General features: G+C 37.9%; 1 protein-coding gene across 1 annotated transcript; it reads right to left on the bottom strand.

Moving 5' to 3' along the window:
• Positions 1 to 3,434: 3,434 nt before the first annotated feature.
• LOC146135229 (beta-1,3-galactosyltransferase 5-like) lies at positions 3,435 to 14,338 on the bottom strand. Its single transcript, XM_083394983.1, has 5 exons — positions 14,201 to 14,338; positions 9,000 to 9,214; positions 8,429 to 8,654; positions 7,593 to 7,781; positions 3,435 to 5,879 (listed from the first exon to the last, which is right to left on the bottom strand). Exons 1-5 carry the CDS (start codon positions 14,293 to 14,295, stop codon positions 5,471 to 5,473), a joined length of 1,134 nt encoding a protein of 377 aa, XP_083251109.1. The 5' UTR covers positions 14,296 to 14,338; the 3' UTR covers positions 3,435 to 5,470.
• Between the last annotated feature and the right edge of the window lie 1,576 nt (positions 14,339 to 15,914).

The raw sequence follows: 15,914 nt of genomic DNA, 5'->3' as shown, positions 1-15,914 counted from the left end.
TTTTAGTTCAGGTATTGCTTATAATCGGACAAGTTTGCCATTTTTTTTTAATTTAACAGTTTGTGTTAATGACAAGGACTTGCCTGGTGCTTTACTAATCTTTTGACCTGACTGGGACGTGACCTGTATTTTTTTTAAAGAATTGAATTGAAATTAAGAAAGTTTACAAATGGCTAGGCTGGGACTTAAGTCATTTCAAAATGACTTGTTTATAACACTGCAAAATGACTAGGCCATATTGGTTAAATAGATACACGGTCAACCTGACTCCCGTCTATATTCAGCCTTGGGTTTTGGTAAAATGCGCCAGGATACAATACATCATGGTAAAGGTTCTAAACAGTTTCTCCTGTGCGGTTTGTATACCAAATATTGAAACTATTATAATTGTTTTGCTGTATCGTTTGCACATATTTTCACGTAATCTGTTAATCATTCAGGGTGTTGTTTGGTCTTGCTGTTCAAGTGTTGGTCGTACATTATTCGTGACGTTAACTTGTGTTTGCATAGAAAATCACAAACTGTTTTGTACATGTGTGTATTCACACGTTTCGGCATAACTGGACAGGAAACCTAAGGTTATCGTTCGGTGTCTTGCACAAATATTTAAAAAAGTCGTTGTTGAACTACATTAAAGAAGATGGCGGGATGGCCTGGTAAAAAAGTAACATATTTTTAAACATTTAAAAAAAACCACATATTTTACCCTTAAAGTTATTAGTTAAAAGTTAAATCGTGTCAAATATGTCCACACTAAAATTTCCTGAGTTTCTTTATGATTGATAATAGCTACTTAAGCAACAAGATATCATGAATATAGCTGAACATTCAGCCGTATTATTGTACTTTGACAGCATGAAACATTTCTAAAAGCAATAAATGTCTTGCAGAACTCCTGGCGACTTTTAAAATGCAAAGAAATAAAAAGGTTTTCCCCCTTCTCTATTGCAATATTTCTCAGCTTTTCCTTGACGCTTTAAGTAAAACTGAACTGCAACTGGTTCCAGTAGAACCGGTCGCTTACAAACTTTTAACAACTATAACGTAAAAAACATCAAACAGCAAGACGATTTCGATAGATCAAGTCAATATTACAAACGGAATGAAACTTACTTCAGTATACAAGAACAATTGCCTTTTCTCAACTTGACATTTCACTCTAATGTTGCTAGCATAAAAAAAGTCTTTACCACAAGGTAAGACCGTATTATGATATTTTTGAATGATCACTAAGCTTATAGTGTGTTTATGTTGGCAACGCAACTCATAAAACGCCACTCCTTTTACTGAATGGCAACACACTGTACACTTTAACCTACACCTACTCCTTTAAACTTGAACAAAAACTTTGACAATGGCACCGGCATTCTGCAGCGCGTTTATTCAAGACACTCTTGAGTTAAACTGTTAATGATTCACTTATGGCATTTTGCTATTACCTGGCTTGTGGCTGTGGTTGTCGGTCGTGAAAAGTGGAGACTTGCACCTGCGATAAAGCGAGCAATGCTTTGATATGTGCGCCGCGAAAAAGCGTTCCCTACTATACGGTTACAAATCACCATCTATAAAACACACTTTGGAGCACAATGGTTGGAGGCTGTAGTAAGACGTAATAAGAAAATCAAAGCCCATACAGAAGTAGGTATCATTTTGAACGTTTCGAATAACTCTTTATTTTTTTTTATTCGAAACGTTCAAAGTGATACCTACTTCTGTATGGGACTTGATATTTTTATAACGTAATAAAACACACTGTTTTTAACCTTTTAAACGTCCAAGCATTTTTAAAAACTGGAAATAAAACACTGCGAAAGTCAAAGGTAAAGTAAAGTTGCTTGTTCTTTACAGTTTACCCTTTTCTCCATGAATTTGCGCTTTTCGATTGATACAAGACTTTTTACAAAACGTCATGCCTATAAACTGTTTATTTGCTCGGGTTTATGGTGGGCCGGTTACACCTCTCTATTGAAAAGTCTATTTGGAGTATTTTGGGGTGCGTCTATCTTTCAAGATTATTCCTTTAACTCTGTGCTTTTCAACCTGTGGGATGGTACGCACTTGTGCGGATGAAAATGGCGCATGTTATTATTTTCAAATGTGTTATACAGTAATCAAATAAGCTACTGCCCCCACTTATGCGTTACAGGTGCAGTAATAGAGTCTCAGTAGTTCATTTGTAGCTTAAGCTATCTATTTTATATCGGTCAAGACTTAGTTACGCAGTTTTAATACACATTTCCTTTCATATAAAACTAAAAGTTGCATACTTACTGAGCTTGTTTCGTGCGGATGGAAATTTTCCCAAATAAAAAAGTGCGGATGGAATTTTTAAAGGTTGAAAAGCACTGCTTAACTGTTTCCTGTGTATAACTGACTAGCCTGGCGAAAAAACGTCAAACATGAAAATCAAATGACACACAAACGCGACTGGAACGTTTATTTCGTCGTTTTTTGGCTCACAAAGTGTAATGTGGGAAACTCAGAATGTGATTGAAGCATGTATACGTTGTGAAGTGTATATATACGTTAAAAATAAGTCACAGGGAAACCTCGTAGGCAAAAATCGATCTTTATAAATCGCCGTATTTGTTTAATTCTAAATAGGAAATCAGTTGGCACCATATGAAAACAAATTGCATTGAAATCTGAAAGAGTTTTATTTGCCTTCATTTCTACTTTGACCTGATGAAGCACCGTTGAGCGAAAGCTTGTCTAGATTTCAATACAATTAGTTTTTATATAGTGCCGCATTAAATTGATAAATCGCTTGCATGTAATAGTGCTCACATAACGCATTGTAGCGAACAAGTGAAGATGAAAGCTAGAAAAAGTATAACAGATGATTAGAAGTTTGTTTACAGGGGGAATTGATATATGGTTCGCCACAGTCGCTTATCACTACTTTTATTGGAATTAAACTTCTTGTAATGACGATTTCTGGCTTGAAAACTGTTGGATTGTTAAGCATATGCGTGGATTGCTCTTCGACATGAATAAGGTAGCCTAGAGCAGTGTTTCTTAAACAGGCGAATGGTTCACCCCAGGGTGAATAAAATTTTTGCAGGGGTGAACCAGCCAAAAGGGGTGAACAAGGGTGAACCGTCAGAAATGGATAAATGCTCTACAGTAAATTGACTCCTGAACTGTTGTTTTTGGTAATTTCAAGTACAAAATTTTGGTGATTTGATCTGGTTTGATCTTAACAAAAATTGAAACAACCTAAATCATTTTGTGCTGTTATATATAGACGAGATAGTTTTATCATATCATGAGACAAGGGTGAATGAAATCTGAAGATAGATGCTAGGGGTGAACGAAACTAAAAAAGTTTAAGAAGCACTGGCCTAGATGGTGAAGCTAAAAACTGGGGCTGTCCGATAATTAACATTTTATTCCGATACAATGTTTTTGACGAAAATTTTCGCAATCCGATATGACTTTAGGTCAATTGTTCTCAAACAAGCAAAATATAGGAAATTAAAAAGTTTTTAGGTATGTTTTTAAATGTTTGAGACCAATTTTTTTATTGCTAAGAATTTTAGTTACCTTTAGTTTTTAACCTAATTATTTTTGATAAATTTTAAGTTTCAAGATAAAAATTCTTCATTGGGTCGAAATTATGCCGACAATTTATACAGCAGTTCAGTATCGGATCGGCACCGATACCACCTAGTATCGGACAAGAACCGATGCTATACCAATTGGCGACGGGTATCGGCTCCGATCCGAGTTTATCGGACACCCCTAGGTGAAACTATGAGTTTTAGCAGCCGTATAACAACAGGGAGCATAAAATAGTCATAAACGAAGTACCCGACTAGTGTCGTGGAATTTCAAAGTGATACGATAGTCATTCGCCCGCATTAAATGTCAGAGCGTCTTCCGTTTGGGTCATTTCAGACAAAAATAAGCATTTTGATAAAGCAATAAAAGTTTTCGATAAAAGTTCGCTCGGGATTGTTGGAGTTGCATTGGAATGCTGACAACTGTTCCTATATTTGGCCATATTGCTTAACAAAAATACCTTGTAGGGTGGCTTTATTGCTACAAACACCCGGATTTATAAGCGTCTTTACTGATGTCTTTACTAAGGAGGGATTTTCCGTTTTGTTTTTGTTTTTTACACATTGGGTTTTAGAGATGTATAATGATACGTTTATTCTGATATCGATGTACTATATTTTGAAAAAAATTATCTCGACACCATCCTATATAGCGTCATTACCACAAGCAAAGTAGAGAAACTGAAGCGTTAAAAGGGGATATTGGATTGTTAGGCCGAAATATTAGCGTTAAGACGTTGAGTTCCAGTTGTTAATGTACTATATGTTTTGAGAATTTATCTTTCAAGGTCGAATCACTGCGTTGAATCACAAATTATGGCTTGAATTCTTGTATTATTTTGGTATCAGATCGGCACCGATACCGTCCTAGTACCGAACGAGCACCGATAGTACTTCGGGTATCGGCTTCGATCCGACATTATTGTACATCACATGTACACATTCAACAGTAAACATCTAGTAGGTTGCCCTAGTGTTGCAATTACTTGCAGTTTGTTAACAGGTCATTAACAGCATTACGCAGGTGTTCCTCTATGGGGGGAAATGAAACATACGCTCTAAGATAGGTTTGTTTCCTTATTGAAGACATCACAATAACAATAAATAGCTTGAAGCGCGGAACCAAAGTTTGAAACCAAAAAGTCGTCATGTTTAGCCTTTATAAATGGTTTTCATTGCATGAAGTTAAATAGTGCTCTAAAAACGATATGTTGGCTGCTTAGCGCCAAAATCTTGCACCGTTCCCATTAACAACAAAATCGCTGCGTGATTGATGAAAAACGTTCGAAAACGGTTAGCGGAACGTATGACGTCATCATTGTATGTGTGTGACGCAATGTACGCCGCACAGGAGCCATTAGCCTGCATTTCGAATACAGCAAGGCTCGAAACGTCGACCCATGCGGTTTGAACGCGTATACAAAGCAGAAATACAGCAGGGCTCGAAAGTTTTCGTCGGGCATTATTTTGACTACTACTGTTTGATCGCTATTACCAGGCAGAAAAACACCGCATAAGTCGAAATGTTTTCCCCGTCGAATAATTTCGAGCCCTGCTGTTTTCTTCCTGTGTGTGTGTGTATACAAGGACAAACGCCGTAGTGGTGGAAATTATTATTGCTGCTTATGATTTCAAATAGAACAGGATTCGAAACGTTAGGTATCTTGTAGCTAATAGCTTTTCGACCCTTGTGGTTTAAGCGCGTATACAAAGCAAATTACAGCAGGGCTCGAAAGTTTGCTACGCATAATGCATTTCGAGGCCTGCGCTGTGCAAAGAGACGCTTCACCAAGGCGAGCAGCGTTCGTAAACAAATAGAAGAAACAACGCGCGCGCATGGATGCCACAGTCCGTCTGTGACATCACACACACTCGCGCGCGTCAACTATGACGTCACGCAAACGACGCTAGCTCGTTTCGATGTTGGACTCGGAGCGAATGGGCACCACTTCACTCTTGTCCACAGCGGTCTCGTTCAGATGCAGTTCGAGCTCTTTTTTCAGCAGTTTTTCGCTGACCTTTGACACTTCGATACCGACCCCGTGGAAGGCTATCTTCTCTTTGGGTTTAATCACCATATAATCGGGCATCTGCAACCGGGAACGCAGTATACCGGTGATCCAGACGTCGTCCACCCGGAGGTAGGGAGTCTTGCGCGCCAGCTGGCTCAATTGCGCCACCACGTGCATGCTGGTCGAGTAGAAACCGCCGAAGCAGCCCCGGGGAAAGAAAGGCCACTTGTACTCGCGCTCGGACACGAACCACTGGCGGTAGCGGCCTGTGCGGTTGCGGTACGGTCGCGTCAGCTCCATCGTTCTAAGAAGACAGACAAAAACGTGTTAAAACAACTGCAAACTTACTCGATTATAATGAAGCTGAAAAAACACTTGAAATTTTAAAGAGGGGGGGAGGTCGCAAATCGAAAAAAAAAGTGCAAAATACTACTTATACTATCATAAGAAGGAAAAATTAGGAATTTTAGAGAAAGTGAACCTATAAATTACTTTCTTCGTTCTATGAAGGTGGAGAAAAACTGTTAACACTACTTCAATCATAAGAGCTATAAAAAATAAAGAACGTAATAAAAAGTAAACCAAAATATTAGTACTGTCGTTCTAAACAAAAAAATATTAAACGCCATTGAATTCCTAGAAAAATCTCTAACAGATTTTAAAGGAAAACACATAAGCTTTTTCTCCACTAAGTATAAGAAAAATGTAAAAAGATAATTCAAATGTTAACGGCGTATTAAATTGTGTTGTGTATTAGCGTAGAGACGTTATGCACACAGTGAAGTTTATATTTTTTCTTGCTTAGCTTTTCTGTATTAAATTTACAAATGTTGGGCCCATTACCGGTGTCATTGAACGCTTGAATAGTCGTTCGTACTGCATAAGTTTATAAAATATGTAAAAAAACATTCGCCATGCGTCAATAATTTTAAAATGTTATATGTTGGCATGTCCGTTCATACTACCTAAGTTAATAAGACACGTTACTAAATGTGACTCAGCTTTTGTGTGAATTTAATCTAATTGGGCCCATGGCTCAAGCGCCTCGATTTGCAAAGTACTTACACGAAACACGTTTAACTGAATTTAAGCGTTTTGTTCAAATCATGCCTATGGTATACAGGAGCTGCGTCTAAGTTGCTGGCCGATTCAGAAGGCTGCTGATGTTTTCCAAAATGGAATGTTAAAATCAAAGCTTCAAACGCTACAAGGACTGTTACTGTACGGGATTCTACTATAACTGCAAGCTAATTGAAATTCGACCATAAAGCAAAAAAGGTAAGTTCTTATTTATTTGTATTTTTAAGTATCATTGCTGCAAGCGCTGTAATTGTTTCGATGCAAGCTAAAAAGTGTATTTATGTGAGAATGGCTGTCAGTATACAGCAGCAAGTTCAAGGTTTCACTAAGCCATAGATGTTGAAATTAGAGCAACTGTAAAAACTAAACTTTCGTAATGTCAAAATATCAAGCCGTGACGTCATACATTCAAGCCCCTTTACACTTTTCAAACCGTGATATCATATTTATGATTGTTCTACAAATGATAGGGAACTAATTTGAATGACTCTAATTATTTTAATTCTTCATATCCACATACTTGACAGCTATAAATAGGTGTAAGTGACGTCAAACTTTCAAAAGTGACGTAACGCATCCAAACCGTCGCGTCAAGCCCAAACCATCCTCGTGACTTCAAACTTTTAAACCATAACATCACATTTTTAGGCCGTGACGTCACATTTCAAACCGCGACGTCCAATATAAACGACTCTTGAACGCAAGTGATCGAAAACTAATTTAAATGATTCGTGACGTCACCTTTTTAACAAGTACGTCACTTTTTAAACAGTGAGTCACACTTTCAACCATGACGTCCAACATGAACGACGCTTGTGCTGTACCTGTAGGTGCAAACGATCAAAAACTCATTTGAATGATTTGTGACGTCACTTTTTAAACAGTGACGTCACACTTTTAAGCGTGACGTCAAACATGAACGCGTCTTGTACTGTACCTGTAGGTGCAAATGATTGGGAACTCAGGCCAGTTTTCTGTGGTCGACATGTTGTAATAGTAATCGATGACGCGCTTGAAGCGGTCGATCTTAACCATGACGTCATCGTCACCAGACGAGTAGAGGAAGTTCTTGGGAAGATTTTTGGAGGCCCACTGCATTCCTGCAAGGGTCTTCAGTGGGACGTATCTGAACGAAATATAGGCATAATTAGGTAGGCCTGTGATGTAAAACCTAAGTAAGTTAACACAGTGAATACCAAACTCATATTTTGAAAGTCTTCCGTCTTTGAAAACCTTTATAATCGGCTCGGTCTTGGTAATATACTAGGACCCTGTTGAAGAAATAATGATCCTAAATAACCAAGTATATCTAACATTCGGCAAATCCACAACTATTTGAAAACGATTAGACGTGTATGTTAGAAGCGATTTTTAATAATATAAACGTCTTTGTCCCTTAGCCTGAAGTAAGCCAAGTTAACTAGGCTAAATCAAACATACCGAAGTAATCGACTTCTGATTTGTGTTTTTACATTATCTAACCAGACCTTGGCGTGGTGAAACCTTATCGAAGGCAAATTTACAGGCTGTCTTATACATTAATCTCATATAAGGTACTTATATAATGAAAAAGATAGACAAATTTGTTCTTTCTCGGAATTTTCGGATTAAGTTTTTAGCTCATCGCTGATTTGTTAATTACTTTTTTCAAGCCAGTCAAAATGAAAAGCCGAAATTGGTGTCCAACTGAAAGTGTCCCAATATAAAAAACCAACGCGCTTTTTTGGGTATTAAATTAGTGTTCGCTTATAATTTACCCAATATAAAACCTACTTGTAGTCGTCCGGGCCGTCGTATTGCAGAATGTCGCCAAACTCTTGATGTTCCTTGTTCAGTTGCGCTTCGGTGGTCTCATTCCGGGTAAGTCCCACAACGAAAACCGTTTCGAATCGCGATTCGTTCAGGTAGCTTCTCAGCGCCCACGTGCGGCGGATGTCGTTGCGGTGAGCCGTGTTGCTCGCCTTAGATTTTACGAAGTTGACCATTGTCCATGAAACGTCTGGACAGCGGCAGGTAAATAAGTTAGTTTTTGTGAGATAGTCACATAGGCAAAAATTTAATTTACAATGGCAAAATTATAAATTCTTGCGCATGTTATTGAACATTTCGAGTTATTAAGTCACGCGTAAGAACAGGACTGCTTAGTGTTAATGGTACACGTTAAAATGGTCGTCGCTTATGGCTATCTAACTTTTACTTATACTAAAATTTCAGTTTATATTGGGTGTTTCATAATCAAACACTTTAAACCGTAGACCAGTGGTTAAGAGATTTTATTTCATTGGTTGCGTGCCTTTTCCAAAAGTGTTTAACATTTCCCCCACAATCAGAAATCCCAACTTACTGTGTATAAGCTGGACGCAGGTAAACCCTCTACAACGCGGCTTGTAGATGTGCTTCGGCTGTTTGAGGAAAGCAAAGTCGGGTCGGCTGAAGTTCGAACTGGTCACGTTCTCGTCGTATGTGTAGGGCGCCTCTGGTGTTGCCATCCGTTGCAGTTGTTCAACCGAGAGGATCTGACGCTGCACGCGCCCGTTCGCCACGTCTGGGTCTAAAGGCCTGCAAGTGCGGACCAAAAATGGCGGCGGCTTAGTTTTGAGACGGTGACAGTGTAGTGCGAGATTTACTGTACACACGGCTCTTTTGTAATTAACTGCAGACAGGCCATATAAATAAGCTACTGCCCCGCGACATGGTGCCGGTTTAACGAAACGCGTCTTTATGCTGCAAATATCAAGCATTGTGGACGTGAATGATGACCTAGTTTAAGTCGATCGCTTAAAAATCGTTTGTTTCACGTTTTTAGTTTAGCCTACGCTAATATTTGAAAAGCGACATCAAAACTTTAAATCACGAAGACAACTAAAATTGCTCGCGTTGGACTTTACGAATTTGACCATAATCCAAAAAACGTCTGCACAGCGGAAAATATATTAGTATATTCATAAAATAGACCAAAAATATTCCCAAAAACTAAAATTCCCTATGTGTACCGGAATGACACCTAATCATACAAAAATAAAGTCATGATTACTTAACTTAAAATGTCAGGTATTTAACCTTTTTTGCAAGCCTTTTGAAGTATATATCGTATTCTAATTCACCAATTTTAAACAGTTTTATTGCACATTACGCTATGTGTTGTCTAAACCATGTCTAAAATGACTAAATTAATATGGAATCGGGTCTGCATGGATATGAACCCTAGTATTGGATCAGTAGCGATACCGGCCGCGATTCCATAATATTGGCATTTCTAGGTTAGGAATACTTCTTATCAGTAGTTGAGCTTAACCCGGGCACGCCTTGATAAAATATAACCCCCTCAAAAGTAGAAGTTGCTTGAATACAACTTAAATATTATGACGAAACTTTATTCACTTTGGAGCAAATTGGTTGGAGGTTGTAGAAAGACGTAGTAAGAATATCAAAGCCCATACAGAAGTAGGAAGCAACGTTTTAAATATCTCTTTATTTATTTTCAACATAGAGAGAAGGCACTGACTTTGATATTCTTACTACGTTGTATTAACTATGATTTTGAATTACATGCATAATATGACGTTGTGTGCCTGAAATAAAGTTAAAAAGTGAAAACGCAATGTTTCTCTATCTCTTGAAAATAAAATAACGCGCCACTCAAAAACTAGAGAATATAATTTCTGATTACTTGCACAATAGACTAGTTAAAACGTAGGTTTGCATTGTACAAGGCCCAACCAGGCAAATAACCACGAAAGAGCGCTCACAGTTTGCTCAACAGAGCATCTTAAATAGACAAACAGGGAGAATTGGGATCGTGGTGTCCAGCAGACCGTGGCCGCTTTCTTGGGTTAACTTTTGAGCCAGCTCTTGTTTGTCTGGTCCGTTATTTCCTGGAAATTGAATTTGTTGAACCACAAAGGCGTCTATGGGGCGAGGAGCATTAGCTCGTAATCCTAGTGGAGGGTTTGTTGTAATACATACTGCCCACTGTGTGGAATATACCAGCAATGTATTTTGCAAGGGATTATCGATTTTTACAGCCCAAATTTGTCTTTTAAAACGTTAACATTTTGAAACTACGTTTTTGAGTAAATTTTCCGTTGACTTTTTGATCATATTACTAGAAAAAGTTACTGTGTATAACAACACTGTTGTTGTTTTAAAAGGTGGCCTGAATGCTTCTCGAGGGATGAATCTATAGTTAAGATCCGAGCTGGCATAGCAATTTTGTTGTTTTACTCAACGCAAAATTATTTCGACGCAGCTTCCCGAATGTCAGGGACATTGCCTTGGAAATTGTCAGACACCCGTCTAAATTTTACAACCTAGTTTACATATAATGAGCCATCAAAAGCAACTTTTTTATGAATTTGAAATTAGCAATGCTACTTTTCAAAAAGGCCGCACAACTAAAATCGGCCATAGCTCGTTGGTAGCTGTGTCACAAATATGTATCATAATCCAGCGTGAAAAACGCGTTAAACACGTAAACCAGACAACGACTTCGTCAAACCTGCACTATAATGGCGAGTTTAGCACCCACAATAAGGCACACAGAACTTTCTGGAATGCGAGCTATTTTCTTCAAGTTTCGCTTGGGTTTCCTTTGCGAATAGTTTAACCTGGCTAATTCCCTGCCGCTCCGTGCCACCCTGGGGGCTGAGAGCCACGGTTTGAGAAACGCTGGGTTAAACCTTATTTATTTACTCTTGTAACACATTTCCCCGCTAAGTGGTCCCGTTGAAGAAATCTTTCCCCAGACAAGTATTATGGACAAAATTTGGAATAGCTTTGACTTACAACCAGCAGCACATACATATTTATATATGCATTGCTAGTTTAATTAATTTTAGGCCAATTTTTTTGAAGGAAATTCTACAAGTCGAAGCTAAGTTAAACAAAAACTAGGGCCTTCCCTATACAATACACCCTCGGCACGAAACAATTCTCTTGGTATTTTTCCTGCGAAAGTTAAATAATAGATGTGCATTAATTAGCGTCCCAATCATGTTGTGTTACTCACGAAAAGTTGTGCCTATATGATTTAGTTTGTATATAGGATATTTCACTGATCACGCCGTAAGGTAGAACGTTACGTCGTTTCCGCCTTATCTATTCAGGGTATATAGTGACGTCACAATTCGACGCCGTCAAGACAATCATCCCAGTATATCACAATGGGATGGCGTAACACAATGTCGCTACTGGTAGATGGTTGTTGGAAAAGAGCTTGAAAAACAGATATTTAGGAGCGAGACAGTCATGGTCAGACATTCGTTTTAATCTGAGGGCGATCGGCAAAAAAAACAAAAAAACTTTTTATTAAAAAAAACATTTGCTGAAAGTATTTACAAATTTATCAAATAATAAAAAACATCAAGATCACGGGTGTTTACAGTCTATGGTTTGAAATGACTCTAGCAATCAGACTGTAGTTGGAATAACATAATAACGTCGAATAAAACCGACTTTCACATATAACTTAAATGAGATAAACAACCAACAATCGGAAGACGATACAAGCTCAGAATAAGACGTAAAACTTTTTCCGTGTCTCCATTCTCCACCAATAATTCTATTCTTAACCCAGCCACTAGTCACGCCCATTGTCCACCTCTAAACCTAACTACGGACAAATAGTCCTGTGCCAAAGCGGCAGCGCACCACGACCGATGCCAATGGTGGCAGCCAATCGTCCTCTACAATAAGGATTTATATATTATTTAGACAATTTAGATCAGGGGTGCCCAACGTGACGTCATAGAACAATTATTGTTAAACATATACTGGATGTTGTGATGGAAAAATATAGAACTGACATAAAGTCTAATCGCGCGAAGCGCGAATAAAATGTGTTTATTGGGTTTTTTAATGTGATATGTGACGCAGCTCAGCGGCTGATCGTCGAAACGGCGCGCATGCGAAGTTCCAGGCTAGTACCAAGTTCCTTGAACTGTCTGTGGTTTATGGTTTAATCATTTTTTGTTTTTTGGCCTATTAACGAAATACATTTTTTTGTTTCTGGACATTTAATCCTTAATGTATTTTATCTCCATTTGCCGGATAACAGTTTAAGAAACACAGACACAATCTTATTTGTTTAAAGGCTTTTCTATTACTACCGCTCCACCTGCCCCACAGTTTTGCCATAATACTCGCATAACACATGAGCCGTTAATTATTATGTATCATCAATTCTTATTTGATCTTTATGTGACATTACCGTCCAGATTGTCATATCTTCTACACTGATTTCTTTTGGATTAGTTGCAAAAAGTTCCAAGCTGCATTTAGCATATCAACCATAAACGCATACCAGCACGGACACGGCCGCTAACACATGCTTATTAAAATACGTGTTAACGGCCGCATAATTATTCATCGACGGCCGCATGCTGCGGTACGGCCGCAGGTTGGACACCGTTGGTTTAGATTTTGATAATGAAGTGCAAAGCCAAAAAGGTAGATCGACCTAATCCGAATAAAGACATTCCGATACGCACTTGTATCATCATTACGTATTTTACATTAACTGAAGATAAACAAGCCTGTATCGAAACGTCTTAATCAAGATGATGTCGATCTACTCGACCTTTTTGGCTTTGCATTTCATTATCAAGTTATATTACAGATCCGTGCATAGTGTACCCAAGATTTAGATCAGGGGTCGGCAACCTATTTCTAGTCGCGGGCCAAAACCAAACTTAAAAAGCTCTCCGCTGGCCGCACAAAAGATAACTAAGAATTGTGATATTAAAATGTTAGAACAACTGTGAGTTAGGCACGCCTGTACATCTACAGAGGCAGTAAAGTGTTGACGCAAAGCGAATGAAAAGTGTAATAAAATTACTTTGATGGAACGCGATAACATTTAAAGTTATAATGTTTGTGAACTGTCTCAAGTCAAGGCGCACCTGGCGAGCGAAGCGAGGGCGATTTTTTTTAGTATACCGGTATTTCTTTTAAATTTTTGACAAGTTTTTAATACATTGCCGAAAATTTAAAATAAAAAAAGGTTAAAAAATATATATCCAATATTTGTTAATACTTTTTCCCATTTTGCGCTACGCACTTGGCAGCCTTCCACGGCGCACGGTAAAGAATCGCTGATCTTAAAAGGCAGCATCAAGTTAAAAAGGCAGCATCAAAACGTAAACAAACCGGACGTATATTGAACAAAGCGCGAAAATTTTTCGCAATTACAAAGTTTAAAATAGTCGAAAAGTATGTGAAATGGACTCGTGTCTAATTTGTCAAATCCGGCCCGCGGGCCGTAGGTTGCCCCCCCCTGATTTTGATCATGTTTAAAACGTATAGGTAGGCCTATTATTCTGAAGTATAGTTTTTATATGTGATAATTCGGTTTAGTATGCCACTGACCTTAATATTATAGTATGCTAGATTATGTAGCTGTATAGTTATCGCTTGAAAGAAGTTCTTGCGTGTATCCGAAAGATTCGTGAAAAACACGCAAAAAATTATTTACCCCAGACGCCGACAATCCTGGACCACCCTGATTTCAATATTATAAACCGTTTTTATCAATTAACTTGCGCTTACCTTACTCGTTGTGCAACCTGGACCCAGTACATTAATGAGGTTGTTGAGAAGAATAGACACAACATTATTAATCTAATCTTCAACAAGTGTTTCATATTTCCTTTCGACTTGCTACAGACACCGCTAATTCGGCCTATGTTACACAACTTCTGCGAAGAATAGGTTTCGTTAGCGAATAGATAGTTAAAAAGGTGCATAAGTGCCATTGGTTATTTATCTTTTTCTCATAACAACATGCAAGTTTGTATTATATCCACAAACAGTAAACACTTTTTCTAAATTCTAACGTCTAACGTTACTTGTATACAAGGTCATTTTGTACAGTTCATACGTTGCATATTACAGATTTTTTCATTCTTTAAGTACATTAAAATTGTATTTCTAAATTTAGAATAGAACTGCAATTATTTAAACTATGCCCTAGACAAGAAAACGTCCGCTTTAGAATGCGATTTCCTCGTAGAAGAACCCCTATAGTGCATATTTAACAACACCTAAAACCAATTAAAATAAAATGACATGCTTTTTAACACGCCTATCCTCTCTCACAAACCAATATCTTTCTTTCAGAGAAATTAGCGCGAATAGGTTAACTAAAGCTGGGCAAGAAACGAAAACACAGTATTCCTTTGGTTCTAGTTTTTTCTACAAACGTCGCACTAAAAATAGGGATGTGCAATATAATTTCCGTTAACCAATAGAGAATGCCAAAATATACATATTAAAAAAGTACTAAAAAACTTGAGACGCTAACTTTAATACGATTATAAAGTTAAAACACTAAACTAGAAATTTGGCTTTGGAAACCCTGAATATAGGCTTACATAGGCTTTCAAACTAGACTGCCGTCGTCTTACGCAAGATTCGCATTTCATTGCTTCAGGGAGTACTGTAGTTTCGCCGGCCCGGTTAGTTGTGTCAGCAAAACGTGTGAAGCGTTGAACCAGGCAACCAAAACATACTGAGCGTTCTAGAGTGAACTATCAGACGCCTTATGGCCGACTAAAACAAGAGATTTCATCGTCGAATACCTGCGACCCGCCGACGCGTGGTGAATGCTGTTACAGGGTTAAGTCTGCGCCTTTATGCTGTCCTTAGCAATAAGGTAACTATTTGGAGATGCATGAAGCATTGTGGGTGTGAGACAATTCTTCCTATTGGGGATGCCAGACAATTTCGTGATGTATATATAATGCCGGGTAATTCGGCGCGAAAAGTATTTCTGCCCGCTCCAATATAGATTACATCATTGGTGAAGCGAATCGAGAAAGTCATTAAAAATATCAAATTCCATACAGAAGTAGGAAACATCTCGAACGTTTCGAATAAATCTTAAAATAATGCATCTAAAAACTTTTATCGTGCAATCCATAGCATCGAGTATATATCAGAATATTTGTAGGGTTTTTGTTAGTACTTTATCTGTGTTGTTTTAGAACTCGGTACAGGTAAATAACGTAGTCATATCATAAAACCCAATACTTCGTAACTCAAAAAAATACTGTTAGGGCCTTTTTAGCATCTAAAAACTTTTATTTCAAAACCTACAAATAAACCGTGAAATTCTTAACTTTGGAGTAAATTTGTCGTTACTTGCCAAAAACAATTAAATCACCACCATTGTTATGACGTCACTGCAGGTTGTATATGAATAACAACTTAGTAATAATATTAAAGCCCATACAGAATAATGTAACATTTCGAATATATATTT

The sequence above is a fragment of the Ascidiella aspersa genome, chromosome 8, assembly GCF_963924565.1.
Source record: "Ascidiella aspersa chromosome 8, kaAscAspe10.2, whole genome shotgun sequence".
NCBI classification, from domain to species: Eukaryota; Metazoa; Chordata; class Ascidiacea; order Phlebobranchia; family Ascidiidae; genus Ascidiella; species Ascidiella aspersa.
Note: the sequence above shows the minus strand (reverse complement) of the source record. Positions and strands in the feature narration are given on the sequence as shown.

What these genes read in the sequence shown, in the direction of transcription:
- LOC146135229 (XM_083394983.1), bottom strand. Translation starts at nt 14,295, where the DNA reads ATGAAACACTTGTTGAAGATTAGATTAATAATGTTGTGTCTATTCTTC. An exon ending in CTGCGTCCAGCTTATACACA is followed by an intron (nt 8,655 to 8,999) that starts GTAAGTTGGGAT and finishes GCCGCTGTCCAG; the next exon opens with ACGTTTCATGGACAATGGTC. An exon ending in CCAATCATTTGCACCTACAG is followed by an intron (nt 5,880 to 7,592) that starts GTACAGTACAAG and finishes CTGTCTTCTTAG; the next exon opens with AACGATGGAGCTGACGCGAC.